This window comes from Mangifera indica, chromosome 4, assembly GCF_011075055.1.
Source record: "Mangifera indica cultivar Alphonso chromosome 4, CATAS_Mindica_2.1, whole genome shotgun sequence".
Taxonomy (NCBI): Eukaryota; Viridiplantae; Streptophyta; class Magnoliopsida; order Sapindales; family Anacardiaceae; genus Mangifera; species Mangifera indica.
In genome coordinates this window covers 3,078,685-3,094,998 of record NC_058140.1, presented here as the reverse complement: position 1 = coordinate 3,094,998, position 16,314 = coordinate 3,078,685, and the positions used below count along the sequence as shown (strand labels likewise).

Below are 16,314 nucleotides of genomic sequence, written 5' to 3'. Positions count from 1 at the left end.
GTCGTTAGCCATCCTTCCTCCCCCTTTATTTCTCCCTTTGGTCTCCCTCTCTTGTCTCTCCGACCATCTTCAACTTAACGTCTTCTTCTCAAACGAAGGAACAAAAATTTACTTATAGATAGATATTTGAGTTTTCAAAAGTTTGAGGGTGAGAGTTGAGATTTCACTATACTTTGAGTGCAAATATGTCTTTTGGCCTTTTATTAACATATTTATAATATATATAATTTTATGCACAAACAATGATATACCATTATATAATTAAACAGTTAAAAATTAAAAATAAAATAATACTCAATTATATAATAATATATTCTTGTTTGTATAAAAACTGTGCACATAATATTTAATTTTAATACCAAGAGTATAATTTACATGGTTTTGATTAATTTAAAATGGACGGCGGATAGTGATTATAATTTATGAGAAAGGGATTATATTATTCTGCGGTTAACCTCCATTGCCGTCAATGGTCTCTTTTATTAATTTATGAATTATTTACTGTTAAATTTGAATTGGGCAAGTCGAAGGTTAGTTGTACATTCACTTCAAACAAACAAATTTTGAATTTGAATTTGAATTTGGTAGTTTTTTTTATAATATTATTTATTATATTGATAATAATAATAATTATCCCAATAAATAAAAAATTTCATAACTTGCTATAAGTTAATTTGAAGCTTTTTTCATTATAATTTAAAATTCGAGAGCTAAATGACTATTTTTCACTTAAAATTTGAAGAAGTAACAAATTTTTACCTTTTAAGTATAAAAGAATCAAATTCTCATCCGATATTAATATTTATTTATGAATTTTGTTTGAATTTTTTAGAAACAATTGTTTTACCTTTTCATTGATATGTTATTAATACTAAATACAAATATAAAATTATCAATATACGAATTTAAAATTTATTACTTAACTCCTTAAAAGTAAAAATATAAAATTATCAATATACGAATTTAAAATTTATTACTTAACTCCTTAAAAGTATAAAAATTCTAACAAATTTTAAAATACCGTGTTTTTTAAGTTATTTGGAGCCAAATTATAGTTTTTGAAACTATTAAGTAATATATTAAATTATAAAAATTTTAAAAACACCTAATTTTTTTTCAAAATTTAAAAGTCCCATAATAAATTTTATTGACACCTAATTTTTTAAAAATTATAACTTACCTACAATTAAAGAAAAATCCCATAATGAATTTTTCTACAAAAGTAGATGACAAGTAGGAAACTAGTTTCTAAAGGGTGGAAATTTGTCATTTCGGAAAACCTTGGGTGAGACGTAGTTTTTTGGCCAATTTTAAAATATCTTGGCCACGAAATGGTCAACATTCTGGTACAGTCTAATTTAAAATATCTGTAGTCCTTACCAACAAAACTCTCTACCAAAATTAACCTTAACGACACGTCTTCACGCCTTTGTAGTGTATTCAGCAAAGTTAGTGGTAGTATCGTGAATAGATCAATAAACGAGCCCATTTTGGGTCTACACATATAGACGCAATAAAAATATCTTCTTTTCCAGAGACAAAGAAGCAAACTAAGCGAATACCACAACAATTCTCTCGCAGCACAAAACCAAAACTCCATGTCAAGTAAAAAGGAAGAAGACAACGAGGACGAGATTCGGAGCTCCGTAAAGCGTCAGAAATGCACTTCAAACGAAGCGGAGGAGCGCGACGGGGAGGAGAGTGAACTTCCGTTGGAGAAAGGTTTCTTCTTCTATCCGAGCACTCCGACGTCATTTGTGGTTTCCGATGCTCTAGAGCCTGATTTTCCTATTATTTACGTCAACAAAGTTTTCGAGATCTCCACCGGTTACCGCGCAGATGAAGTCCTCGGTCGAAACTGGTGAGTGTTTGAGTGATAGTGAAGGAGTTGTTTTGGTGGTTTTGATTTGTCCAATTGCGTGTTTGATTGCTTGGTTTTTTTTTTTTTTAATGTTTTGTGGTTGTGGAAAGCGGTGAGGTGGTGGATTTTGGTTCTGTGTTTGGATTTGTTGTGTGATTATTTATGGTTTGGTGAGACTGAGAATTTGGAGATTTTTTGCCTTGCCCTGTTTGGATTTTGAGGAAGCCAGGTAAAAAAGCGGATGAGAAGGATATAATTTCACGTTTAAGTTGGGAGAAGATTACTAGAATGATCTGATTGTATGATTTTTTTAAACCTTTTTTTTTGGTGGGTCAAGACTGCTATGAATTTGCATTAAGTTCTGTTAAATATTTGTTTTTGGCACTGAAAAGGGATATCTTTTTACTCTTTTATTTGACAATCCAAACATTAAAAACTAAGATATAGCTCTCTGCCCTTCCACTTAGCTAGTCACCTCTACAATGTCTCTTGTTCATGGCGACTACTTGCCTTCTGAAATCACTTCAGTTTTTTTTAGCTAATCATTAAGCTTTCTAGAATGAAGATTTTTGGTAGCAAATAATAGTTTTACTAATTTATTTTGTCGCATGAGCTGTCATTATTGGGGTGGATTCAGCCTGGCCCAAGGCTGGCTTGAGCTTTGCTATTTTTCATAATGCCCAGCTTGAGCTCATTCAAGTTGGTGCACAATGTCGTAGAGGGCTGCTGTTAGGATAAACAGTGTTGTCAGAGAGTTGAACAGTGACGTTGGTGGATTGACTGGTATTTCCTAATGGACAAATGAGCTAAAGTCAAGCCGAGCTGAACCTTCAGCTTGAGTTTGGCTCATTCGAGCTGAACAAATGATTCAAGCCAATCTAGCTCAACTCAAATCCACACCTACATTGATTTATGAACTAGCCATCTGCTAACTTAGCCTTTCAAGATAGTCGTCCATGGTAGACATTTTTTATTAGATATTAAGATCTCTTCATTTATTACAGATCATTCAAAGTTAACTTCTAAAACTGGTTTCATCATTATGTGATTTGCTTACCAACGTTAACAAGTGTACTTTTTGTAATCTAAAAGATTGAAGTGTTTTATAATTTCTAAATATGCTGAATGATAACAGTCCTAGTGGTGATTTTCAAATTGATATGTTTGATTTATTATATATTTTCTCACCTAAATGATTGAAGTGTTTTATAATGTCTAAATATGCTAAATGATAACAGTCTTATGGTTTTTTTCAAACCAATAGCTTTGATTGATATTTCATTTTCATTGACAATCTAGTAGCAAATTGGTTATGTTTGATCGCAATTGCACATATGCAGTTATATTATATATCCTGTTGGCTGCACAATTTATTATTGTTCCAACTAATTTTATCTTCTATAGAGGCTTTACATGATAAATTGATGAGAGATAAGTTGTACTTTTTGTATGTTTTTCGGTGCCATTTTGTTGTTGGCTTGTCCTTTATATGGAAAATTCATCCATCCTACTTTATTTATGTATGTTTTAAGGTGCCTTTTATGTTGTTGGCTTGCCCTTCTTTATATGGAGAATTCATCCATCCTACTGTATTTATGTATGTTTTTTGGTGCCTTTTTCGTTGTTGGCATGCCCATCTTTATATGGAAAATTCTTCCATCCTACTAATTTCTTTCGATTAATTAATTCTTTTATTTTTCTTATCAAATGAGAAAAAAAAAACAAGCAAACGAATTCTGCCTGTGTTCTAGGGTTCCATACAGGCATAATATTAAAGGTTAATTAGAGTACATTTATAATTATCTCATAATTAAGAGTCAACTAATTAAATACTTGAACAAGTCATATTTATCAAGCTATACATGATAAGAGTGTTATGCAAACAAATTCAATACTTAATTTGAGGAATGCCTGAAAAATAGTTGGTTGAAACTGTGTGACTATTGTGTTCAGTAGACTAATACCCAATTTCAAAGGGGATGTGTAATCTGGATCCTAACCATTGAAACAAAGCAGAGGAAGGTCCACAGCTATATTTTGATGATAATTATAACAAGTTATTGATCTAATTGGTTAAACAAATTTCAGATGTTGACATTCTTTAGCTGCTCAAGTACATGGATGAACACTAATGTGGATAAAACCTTGTATCATATGGCTTTGCTCCCAATATTGATTTGTTCTCATGTTGAGTTGTTGCAAGTCCAATGTCTCTACTTTAGTTCTTGTTTTTAGCTATTAAATACATGCTGATTTCTATTTGTACTAGTGATGAGGCATTGCATACATCATTTTTTTACATACTAAATACTATGCGATCGATAACTTACTATTTTGTTTCAAGTCGTATAATACATTTGCATTCATTAGAAAATTGTATCACCTGGTCAATTTGCATAAGTCCATGTGTTTTGTCTTAAATTAGTCATGTTTCAATATTTGTCCATCTCTACAATAATTTATGGATGAAAAAGTTTGGTTACCTGAATGAAATAATTGTTTATGGATGTTAATTGATCTGTATAACTGTTAACAACTCAAGTAACATTTGCACTTCAAACGCAACAGATTTTTATTTTGGCAAAGATGATCAAATTTTGATGAATAATTGTCATTGTTATTATTTGTACATTTCATCTCAACTCTTTGAAGGAAACATTTCAGTTTTAACCGTCTTGGTGGTCCTACAATGCCCACTGTATTTAAAAAGAATTTTGTTGGGGGGGGGGGGGGGGGGGGTGTGATATATTTAGTAACATTAGGTGATTAATTAGTTTTTCGTCCATTTCTTTATAATAGTCAATGAGAGCTATTGCCCTAGAGTTAAGGAATAGTTATGAAAATGATGCTGTATGTATTTACTGAAAAAATACGCATAAGAATGCTTGTTATGATACTTTGACTTGTTTTTTGGTTTTGTATTTGCTGTAATAAGTTTATATATATTGGTCATTTTGATTGCCAATTTAATGTTCTAGGTTCTGGAATCAAGATTTTGTGCAATCTGCTTACAATTTTATATCACTAGTTGTTCACTTCATTTAATCAGTATGGTCTATTGGGGTTATTTAAGCTTCCTTTGTAATTTAACTAGTATCTGTGTCTGCATATTTTCATCTAAAGTTCATTTGAGGCAACAAAAACTGTGGTTTCCTATCAGATACTCTCTTATGTATGCATAGAATGTTAATCTGTGGCATCTGTTTGTCATTGTGCATACTTGTATGGGGCATCCCTAAGTTGTAATATATAAATATAAGAAAGAGTGTCTCCTTATCCTCTGAATCCATTGGTTATGTGGCAACACTTCCTTCTATTTCTGCTAATCTACTCTTTCCTGTTCTTCCCATGTCCTTGACTAATCATATCAGCAGTGTTTTCAATACTTCTATCCTAGGAATAATAAAAGAAGAATTTCATATCCTCTATGAATTTATTCTTTTGTGAATGTTCTTTAACATAAAAGATAATGATTTTTCAGGTTATTTTCGCTATTTTTTGCTTTATTTTTGGTTTAGTTTTGTACTATCAATTTGTTGTTGTGTATTAATGATTTATCTGTAGTTGCTGTTGATTTTTTTTTTCCAGCAGACTTATCTTATAAAGAACTTCTATTGACTATTCTATGATTTCTTTTGTTCCAGTCGGTTCTTACAATATAGGGATCCTCGTGCTCAAAGACGACACCCTTTGGTAGATCCTTTTGTTGTTTCAGAGATCAGAAGATGTCTTGAGGAAGGTATCGAATTCCAAGGTGAGTTACTCAATTTTAAGAAAGATGGTACTGCACTGGTGAACAGGCTAAGACTTGCACCCATGCATGATGATGATGGGATTGTCACTCACATAATCGGTATTCAAGTGTTCTCTGAGGCAAAAATAGATTTGAATCATGTATCTTATCCAGTATTCAAAGAGACCTGCAATCAGCAGTATGATCAGTCGGCTCAATATAGTTCTCTGAGTGGGCAATCATCATTCATTCAACATCAAGAAATATGTGGAATGCTTCAACTCTCAGATGAAGTTTTGGCTCATAACATTTTATCACGCCTGACACCAAGGGATGTTGCATCTATTGGATCTGTCTGTAGAAGGATACGCCAGTTGACAAAGAATGAACATGTAAGGAAGATGGTGTGTCAAAATGCATGGGGAAGGGAAGTGACTGGTGCATTAGAACTGATGACCAAGAAGTTAGGGTGGGGACGTTTGGCTAGGGAATTGACTACCCTTGAGGCAGTTTGTTGGAGAAAACTTACGGTTGGAGGAGCAGTGGAGCCTTCACGTTGCAATTTTAGTGCCTGTGCCGCCGGCAATCGACTAGTACTGTTTGGAGGGGAAGGAGTCAATATGCAGCCAATGGATGACACATTTGTTCTGAATCTTGATGCAGAAAATCCAGAATGGCAGCGAGTTAGCGTTAAATCATCTCCACCGGGACGTTGGGGCCACACTCTCACCTGTCTGAATGGTTCCTGGTTGGTGGTATTTGGTGGATGTGGAAGGCAAGGATTGCTCAACGACGTATTTGTTCTCGATTTGGATGCCAAACAACCAACATGGAAAGAAGTTTCTGGTGGGACTCCCCCTCTTCCTAGATCTTGGCATAGTTCTTGCACTATAGAAGGTTCTAAATTGGTGGTAACAGGTGGGTGCACTGATGCTGGGGTTCTTCTTAGTGACACGTACTTATTGGATCTCACTACTGAGAAGCCAATGTGGAGAGAAATACTCACTTCATTTACTCCTCCTTCCAGATTAGGACATTCTCTCTCAGTTTATGGTCGAACAAAAGTTCTGATGTTTGGTGGGCTTGCTAGTAGTGGGCATTTGCGACTGCGATCAGGTGATTCTTATACCATTGATTTTGGAGATGAAGAACCACAGTGGAAGCAACTGGAATGTAGTGCATTCTCAGGAGTGGGCAGCCAGAGTGTTGTGGTTCCCCCACCTAGACTTGACCATGTTGCTGTCAGCATGCCTTGTGGAAGGATTATCATCTTTGGTGGTTCCATTGCTGGGCTGCACTCTCCATCTCAGCTCTTCCTTCTAGATCCTTCTGAGGAGAAACCGTCTTGGAGAATCCTCAATGTTCCTGGTCAGCCACCTAAATTTGCTTGGGGTCACAGCACCTGTGTGGTCGGAGGGACAAGGGTTCTGGTATTAGGTGGACACACTGGAGAGGAGTGGTTGCTTAACGAATTGCATGAGTTGTGCCTAGCCAGCAGACAAGACTCAGATCCAGACCCAGACCCATAGAGTCAGATTTTTTACTGACTGCTGTTGAACACAGTTTTGCTTTACAATATGTGCCAGTTATGGCACACATTGTTTATTCTCGTTTCATATTTGATTTGTTCTCCTGATGTGTTGTGTGTTGTTCAGATACGTATTTTGCTGTAAAAAGACCATAACACTTGTGGATTTTATCAGACTACCCTGTATTTATTTATGTATTGCTGTATTCACCAATTTGGGCAACCAGAGTGCTGTACTCCAGTTTCTTTTACTTTTTTGTTTCATTGCAGATTGCTTCTAGTTATGGGAATTCTTCAAAAGATTTATGTATTCTGCGGAAAGCCAAGGTCCTGTGATTTGAAGAGAGATCAGCAACTAGATTGTCAGGTATTGAAAATCTGAAAATTTGGATACTTCAGATGATTAATTTGTGAAAATTTCTGTTGCTTCAGATGATGAGGAGAACAAAATGATGCTGAAGCTGCAAACAAACTAATCCTAGCTTTTATAGTTGGAAGAGGTATGGTGATTTGTTGATGAGTTGGATGTTATCTTCAATTTGAGAATCTATGTTCTGTAATGTCTCTAAATGTAGTACTGCTAGTGAGATGTGGAATGTTTTACAAACTCGTTTTGTTTCAGAGTCAAAGATTAGGATTATGAAATTAAAAATTCCTTTACAAACCTTAAAGAAAGGAACATAAGTGTGAATGAATATTTTGGAAAGATGAAAGAAGTGTCAGATGCTATAAGTGCTAGTGGTCAAAATGTATCCGAAGAGGAGTCATTCAATTATATTATTGATGGATTCGGGTCTGAATTTGATCCGGCAGTAGTCTCTATTGTCTCTAACCTTGATTCTTTAACTGAATTGAAGTGAAAATTGCATTGGAGAGTTATAAACAGAGGTTAAGTAAGCACAGTAATTATAGGTTTCATCTGTTCGGGGGTTCTGCAAATGTAGTAAATTGGTGAATGGCTAACAGGGGTGAGTTTGGAAAATTGGCTGCCTCAGATGAGTACATCTGTAGCTAATATAGATTTGCAGAATGCTTGTCAAAACTCCACAGCTCAACAGGTCGATTGGAATTAGGTTACTGTTTGATTGCTTTGACCGACTTAAACAGAGTCCATTGGGCAATTATGTGTTGGGAATTTGGTATTAACTAAACTGAGTTTGATCATACCCTCCACCATTGGCGTGTGTCTACATATTTTAGCAAGTATGGTTAGGGGATGATTTAAGCCAAGTTAACCTTAAATAAAATCAAGTATAACTCGAGTTCATTTGAGATGATGATTAGTTATTGGATGAGTCATCAAAGAGAACTGTTACAGTAGCAGACTTCTGGGCTGGGTCAACATATTAAATTTAATAAAAAATATTTTTTAATATTATAATTATTAATTAATTATTTTATTTTTTAATATTATGTAAACAGTATTAGATCAGCCCGTGAGTCTTGTGTCTAAGCTCATGAGTTGGGTCCGGTATACTACAATCTGGATCAATTGACACCTCTAATTGGAGATAAGTAAGAATAGATATCATTAAAGAAGAAATAATAGAATATGGATCTACCGTAGATTTTTTCACAAATTGACAAAATTGAGTTGACTCAACTCAAACTATATCTAGAGCTATCCCAATTTGAGTTCAAGCCCAATCAAGCCAAATGACCGGATCAAGCTTGAGCTAGGTTCGCTCAAATCCACAAAAGTATTGACTAATTTTTTTAACACTTGCTAGCTTCTTTTGTTGAGTCTTGAACTCGGTTGTCGTTCAATGGATAATGACTCATCGCTCCTTCCCTTGTTTTATTGTCCCTTCCTATTTTGTGTTCTTTCTCTTATATGTGCACTCTGGTGTCAGGCTAATTTCTCTTGCCAGTTTCCTGGAATACTAAAATATAGCAGACTCAGTATAAGGTTAGTTTCAAATTCAACGTTGGCTCTCCATCTAAGCTGCAGAATCAGACAGATTTCCTCTCAATAGGAGGCAATTGAAAACACTTAGAAATAAAATCATTCTTCATAAGAAAATCTGATCGCGTTTTCAAGATAAAAACCATAGACATGATATAGCTTTAGTAATCCGGAACTGAATTGTACAAAACCACAAACACTCTTTACGGAAATTGAATCAAACTTGTCTAGCCAACACAATAGATGGAGAGCCATATACCTATTTAGTATCAATCAATGTTTCTGGAATCGAATCCGACATCAACCCAGTGAAAAAGTAAATTTAATTTTATGGTAAACACATTCAAAATTAATAAATGAGATCTTAGGAAAATGTCTTAATAATAGTCTTTTTTAAATTGAATTTTTTATTTTTACCATTGATTGAGTTAAACCGGGGTTCTTATTAAGTAAAACTGTTCAAACCCTCTAGTTCAATCCAATATAATTGCAAAAATGGTTTTTAAACAAACCATAACAAGTTTTTCTAGTAGGTGATGGCCGAACTGGTTAAATAGGATAGTTTGATCCGGTTTTTAAAATTATAATATCAATTATAGATGGATTTGATCTCAACTGAACCGAAACAAAGTCTAATTCAATATTGATAAATCCAATAAAAGCAACTCAAGATTGGTTTGAAATCAACGAGTTAAAATTTGAACTTTGTTTGAATTGAAATTGACTCAAATTTGAATGTTCGAATTGAGTCAGAATTTGACTCATTTATGAAATTAAATTCAATCTTTAGTTTGAACTTAGTCCTCCAATTTGGGCTAGAACATAATAAAAGGTGTTAGTGAGTTGAGTTGGAGCTCGCCATTTAATAGGTTTTCATATCAAATTAACCTTGTAAAAACAAACCGACCCTGTTTGATTTTGCAAGCAGACCAAGTAAATTATAATTTTTTAATATTTTTAATTTTAATTAATTTAAACAATATTTAATTTTTATATATAATTTATTATTATTATTTTTTTATATATATTAGAAAAAAATTCTTTCTGTTTTTTATCCTAACGGTCGGATTGGCTCCAACTCCAGCTGTTTAAAAATAAGTGGCGACTACCAACTAGCAAATCATTCACGCATCCTCTCTGATTTTATTCTTCTTTCTCGTTCTCTCTGAAACCGATAATGGCACCAGGAAAGAATCCAAAGCGACTACAATGTGTGAAGAAGAAGAGCAGGGAGTTGAGTATTCTTTGTGGCATTGGCTTTCTCTTCATTTGTAGAGACACATCTTCCAACTCCTTTGAATCATGGCCTGAAGATTCAGAATCGTGATTGTCACTGATAGATAAGTATAACAACACCATCACCCTCAAGAATGGTCGTTCTGGTTCAAGAAGGGGTGAAAACCAGGAGAATTTTCTTGGCTTGGCGAACAAAAACGGAAAGAAAATTGACACCCCGATGGTGGATTTTCGGAATCTTGGATATGATGAGTTAATTCAAATGCTGTCAAGAATCGATCAGGCTCAAATGGGTGTTGATCAACGACTTCAAGAACTGGACTCCGTTTCTTGGTTGGATTATGTTGGTCAACGCCACCCAATTTGTACACCCAGAATATAACTTGGTTTCTTGTTCTGATTATGGTCAACGCCCCCAATTTATTAACCAAGAACTGGACTTAGTTTCTTGGTCAGCAACCCCAATTTGAAAACCAAGAACTTGACTTGCTTTCCGAAAATGAGGTTGTGATGCAAGCTATTCCAAAATACTTGAGAGCAGAAGAAAATGAACACACAGAGGAAGAAGGGTACAGAGAATTTTCAGAGAGAAGAGTCACGCATTTTTTACTCCAAAACTTCCTCCAACATACATTCCTCATTCTTACTGATAATACGCACCTAATCAAAACGACACTGCACCGATTGATTGCTAAGATTACAAAAATAACCAACAATTCTTCTCAAAACATTACAACAAAATCTCAGCTGAATTTCATGCTAGGACAACAGCTGAATTCAGTTCACTTGCATCAGTTGCCCCTCCCCGAGCTTCCTTGTCCTCAAGGGGGAAGCCTGGAAAACGCCTGCGGATGTCATCAGCGTATTCCCAAGTAGCCGTCTTCTTGGGCTCCCCATGCCACTTAATTAACAATTTAGCAGCAACCACATTACCTCGACGAACTAGCTTCCGATCAAGGATTGAGTGAGGTGTACGATTAAGCTGCTGAAATTGTGGTGGAAGAGTAGCAGAAGCAGGAACCCTTGCATAAGCTGGACGCAATTGGAACACATGAAAGACATCATGGATCAAGGCATTGGCTGGAAGCTGGAGCTTATAGGCGACTTTACCCACAACATCAAGTACAGGAAAAGGACCAAAGTACTTGGGATGAAGTTTTTTATTTCCTTGATGCATAGTCACTTGCCTATAAGGTTGGAGTTTGACATAAACCTGGTCCCCAATGTTAAATTGACGATCGATTCTGCTCTTGTCAGCCATGGTTTTCATACGATGTTGAGCCTTGCGTCAATTGTATTGCAGAATGCGAATGGTGGTTTCCTTCAAGCGTAACATGGTATCAACTTGAGCTACGAAAGAGTCTTTAGGAAAATAAGGAATGTGCAGCGGGGCTGGATAACCATATAAGGCCTTAAATGGTGTCATGTTGATACTGGAATGATGGCTGGTGTTATACCAGAATTCAGCAAGGGAAAGCCAATGGTACCAGGTATGGGGAAGATCCCCAGCCGTGCATCACAAATACCCTTCTAAGCAGCAATTAACCACCTCCGTTTGGGGGTAGTATGTTGTGGAATATTGGAGGCTTGTACATTGCAATCTAAAGAATTCTTGCCAAAAATTACTGAGGAAGACTGTGTCGCGATCAGTGGTAATAATGGCAGGATTTCCGTGAAACTTATACACATTATCCAAAAACAGCTGTGCCATCTGCACTGAAAAAAGGTGACTAAGACCCATAAAATGAGCATATTTATTTAACCTGTCGATGACCACCAGGATAGCATTATGACCTTGCGATTTGGGCAGCCCCTCGATAACATCCATTGTAATGTCAACAAAAACACCCTCAGGAATTGGTAGGGGATTTAACAACCCTGGAGAAGCTATGTTCTTAGGCTTATACTGTTGGCAAATCGCACATCCTATAATATAATTCTTGACACTACGTCACATACCTTTCCAATAAACCACAAAAGCCAGCTTCTTGACAGTAGCAACTACACCCGAGTGACCCCCCACAGCTGAGTCATGAAACAATGACAAACGTTGCTGCTGTAAATTAGGATTATTAGCAACCACGAGCTTACCATTTCGACGAAGCTGATCGTGCTACCAAACAGATTTACTATAAGCAGTAGGATCGATGGTCTTGGTTTTAATAATGGCTTGCAAGGAAGGGTCATCTTTCTAGCCAGCACAAATCTTAGCCAACAACTCATCAGGAAGGATAGCAGATTGAATACAATGAAGCTCCACAACATGACATCAAGAGAGTGCATCGACAGCAACATTCTCTTTACCTTTCTTATATCTGATTTTGTAATCATATTGCAGCAACTTGGTGATCCAAGCCTGCTGTGAAGGTGTCGTTATTCTCTGCTCAAGCAAGTACTTAAGACTTTGATGATCCGTACGAATGATGAAATGTTGATTCTGAATATAGTGTTCCCACTTCCTAATAGCGAAAAGGATAGCAAGCATCTCCCGTTCATAAACCGACAGTCTCTGATTTTTGGTTGACAAAGTTTTACTAATATATGCAATAGGATGACCACCTTGGATCGACATTGCCCTAATACCTTCACTGGAAGCATCAGCTTCTATTATGAACTCTTTAGACAGGTCAAGAAGCGCTAAAATAGGTGCTGAACTAAGGCAAATCTTGAGGTTTTCAAAGGAAGCTTGAGCTACATCATTCCAAGTAAAGTCATCTCGCTTAAGGAGGTCAGTAAGTGGTTTAGCGATAACTCCATAATTCCGAATGAAATGTCTATAATATCCAGAAAGACCCATAAAAACCCTCTAAGCTTTTCAAACTCTTCGGCACTGGCCTTTCTTGGATGTCTTGAATTTTTGCAAATCTGTCTTAACACCCCCTGCTCCAATAATATATCCTAAGTACTCCACCTAAGTGGCTCCGAAAGTACATTTGTTGCACTTAACGTAAAGTTGGTTAGCCTCCAATAACCGCAACACAACATCCAGATATAGCAAGTGCTCCTCTTTACTTTGACTATAAACTAAGATATCATCAAAGAAAACAAGTACGAACCTTTGAAGATGAGGCTTAAAGACATGGTTCATAATGCTTTGAAAAGTCGACAGGGCATTGGTAAGGCTGAAAGGCATTACCAAAAATTCATAGTGACCCTCATGAGTTTTGAAGGCCGTTTTATCTATAGCAGAAGGATGCATGCGAATTTGCCAATATCCTAACCTTAGATTGATTTTTGAAAAGATTATCGTCTTTCCCAACTCATCTAATAACTCCTCGATCAAAGGAATAGGGTATCGATCTTTAATCGTAGCTTGGTTCAAGGCTCGATACTATACACGTGTCAAGTACCATCCTTCTTTTTCACCAATACTATAGGGCTTGCATAGGGGCTGTTACTGTCTCTGATAACCGCAACATCCAACATCTCCTTAACCATTTTCTCAATAACGTCCTTCTGCATGTCTCTATATTGGTAGGGTCTTAAGTTAACCGGTTGAGACCCCTCCAAAAGAATAATCTGATGGTCTTGGAACCTCTCTGGTGGCAACCCTTTAGGCTCTGCAAAAATGTGTTCATACTGCTCTAGTAATTGATTCAGCTCAGGCCATTCAAAGGAGCCTTCCTCACTAACATGCAACTCATACAAATGTGCTTGTATCTCAGCATTTGCCACCCACAAAAATTGTATAGCAGCAATCTGATGATGCTTCTTTAATAACTTGTTCAACCGTTCATCCCCAATCATGCTTAACTTTGCTTTTGTATTTCCCTGTAAATGATATTGTTGATCTCCTACCCAAAAATTCATGGTCAACTCCTTAAAATTTCAAGTAATATCTCCGAGATTCGCCAACCACTGAGCACCCAAAATAAGGTCAGAGCTAGCTAAAGGTAAGGTAAAAGCATCAACACAAAAAATCTGACCTTGAATCTTAATCTCCAACTCTACACACAATGCTTTACACTACAAATCTTGACCATTTGCCATTGTCACTCTTACTCCAGTAACCTTACTTAAAGGACACCCCATCTTCTGTATCGTTTGCTCACTTAAAAAATTGTTCGTGCTCTTAGAGTCAATCAAAATATACAACACTCGCTTCCCATACAGTCCACTCACCCTCATGATTTTTGAACCATCGGACCCCTACAAAGCCTGCAGAGACAATTGCATCAATCCCTATTCTTCACTAACTGTGCCAGAATCTTTCATCTCTTCATTGTCCTCATGCCCTGGTTCTACCTGCCACTACAATACAAATGCTTGCTTCTTTTTACACTTATGCCTTGGAATATATCATTCATCACACCAAAAGAAGATACCCTTAGCTATTTTTTTGTCAAAAATCTTACTCGTAGTCACCCTTATATTGGTAGGTGGATTAGACGGAGATAAACGTGGTACATTTGGTGTCGACAATAGTCCAGAGTGTTGTTTGGTCTTTGAGAAGGTGAATTATAGTCTTGGTGATAGGTTGGACCTTTAGTTACTAGAGGTATATACGGAGTACGAATCACAGGGCTTCGGCTGGTCCTTGATTGTAACCAACGTTATTTCCTGTAGTTTAGCTAAGTCGTAGGCCTCAGACAAAGTTTTCGATTGGAACATCCTTACTGGCATTTGTAAGGCATCAATCAAACCAGATAAAAAAAACTTAGGGCCTAATCTTCTCTAATTCCAGCCCTAGGATACAATTCATCAAACGCATCCAGATATTATTGTAACGAACTCTCTTGCCTAAAGTTTCTTAAATCGGCTAGAGGATCGTCGTACACATAATTGTCGAACCTCGCTCGCATAGCCGCCATGTATTCTTCCCAAGTAACTGTAACATCACTCCTGGACTTTATAAAACCTTGATGTCATTGGATTGCTTTATCCTCCAAGTGCAGAGCTGCCACCTTCTTTTTATCTTCAATTGGAGTTTTATCAACATCAAAATAATATTCAACTTTCGTTATCCAACTATCAAAGTGATCACCATTGAAGTGCAGAAATTCAAGTCGCGTCACCTTCTCCCAAGATGATCGCACTTCTGAAGGTGCCTTCGAGCTACTACCTTCGTCTCTTCGATTAGTTGACTGCAATTGTGACATGACCTCAATTTGTTGGAGGCTTAGTCCTCCGATTATCTTTTGAATCTTATCAATCGAGTCTTTTACGAATTCCTGTTGCCTTTTCTCAGATTCTGATACCAGATGCGTAACCATCTGTGCAAGCTCCTTTCGCATTTCTTGTAGAAGTGTTCCATCAGCCATTGCCAGATCGTGCTCTGACACCAATGATGCAAGCTATTCCAAGATACTTAAGAGCAAAAGAATATGAACACACATAAGAAGAAGGGAACAGAGAATTTTCAAAGAGAAGAGTCACACGTTTTTTATTCCAGAACTTCCTCCGATATACATTCCTCATTCTTACTTATAATACGCACCTAATCAAAACAACACCGCACCAATTGATTGCTAAGATTACAAAAATAACCAACAATTCTTCTCGAAACAATACTACGACACCGTACTGCAACCAAAACATTACAACAAAATCTCAGCTGAATTTCATACCAGGACAGCAGCGGAATTCAGTAGCTCAATTAGTTCACTCTGCATCAGGTTGTGGGTTCTTTTGATGGTTTTTTTCCCACTTGCCAGTTTGCTTTGTATGGCCACAAGCTCGTTCTCATTCAATGAAAAATGACTCATCATTCTTTCACTAGTTTTATTGTCCCTTTTTCTTCTGTGTTCTCTCTTATATATGCGCGCTGTGTAAGGCTCGCTTCCTTGAATACCGAAATAAAGCAGATTCAGATTAAGGCCAGTTTCAACAGAAGGCTAGTTTCAATCCAATGTTTTCAGCTTAACGCAGCCAAGACTCATTATTCTTTTTGTTTTTTCAATTGCAGGCAATATAACACTACTAAATAAAACCCTTTTCGAAGGAAAATCTGATCACCTATCTAGAAACAATTCAATTAACCACAATGAACAAAGCATAAGATAATTTCAATGATTCGGAAATGATTGTATAGTAGTAGAGACACTTTGTCA

General features: G+C 36.3%; 2 protein-coding genes across 2 annotated transcripts; one reads left to right on the top strand and one right to left on the bottom strand.

Moving 5' to 3' along the window:
* Window positions 1-1,539: 1,539 nt before the first annotated feature.
* Window positions 1,540-7,336, top strand: LOC123214435 (adagio protein 3-like). The gene is made up of 2 exons (XM_044634191.1): window positions 1,540-1,861; window positions 5,506-7,336. The coding sequence occupies exons 1-2, from the start codon at window positions 1,599-1,601 to the stop codon at window positions 7,121-7,123; spliced, it is 1,881 nt and encodes a 626-aa protein (XP_044490126.1). The 5' UTR covers window positions 1,540-1,598; the 3' UTR covers window positions 7,124-7,336.
* Window positions 7,337-11,780: 4,444 nt separating this feature from the next.
* Window positions 11,781-14,011, bottom strand: LOC123213655. The gene is made up of 5 exons (XM_044633127.1): window positions 13,615-14,011; window positions 13,321-13,444; window positions 12,558-13,038; window positions 12,224-12,377; window positions 11,781-12,142 (listed from the first exon to the last, which is right to left on the bottom strand). The coding sequence occupies exons 1-5, from the start codon at window positions 14,009-14,011 to the stop codon at window positions 11,781-11,783; spliced, it is 1,518 nt and encodes a 505-aa protein (XP_044489062.1).
* Between the last annotated feature and the right edge of the window lie 2,303 nt (window positions 14,012-16,314).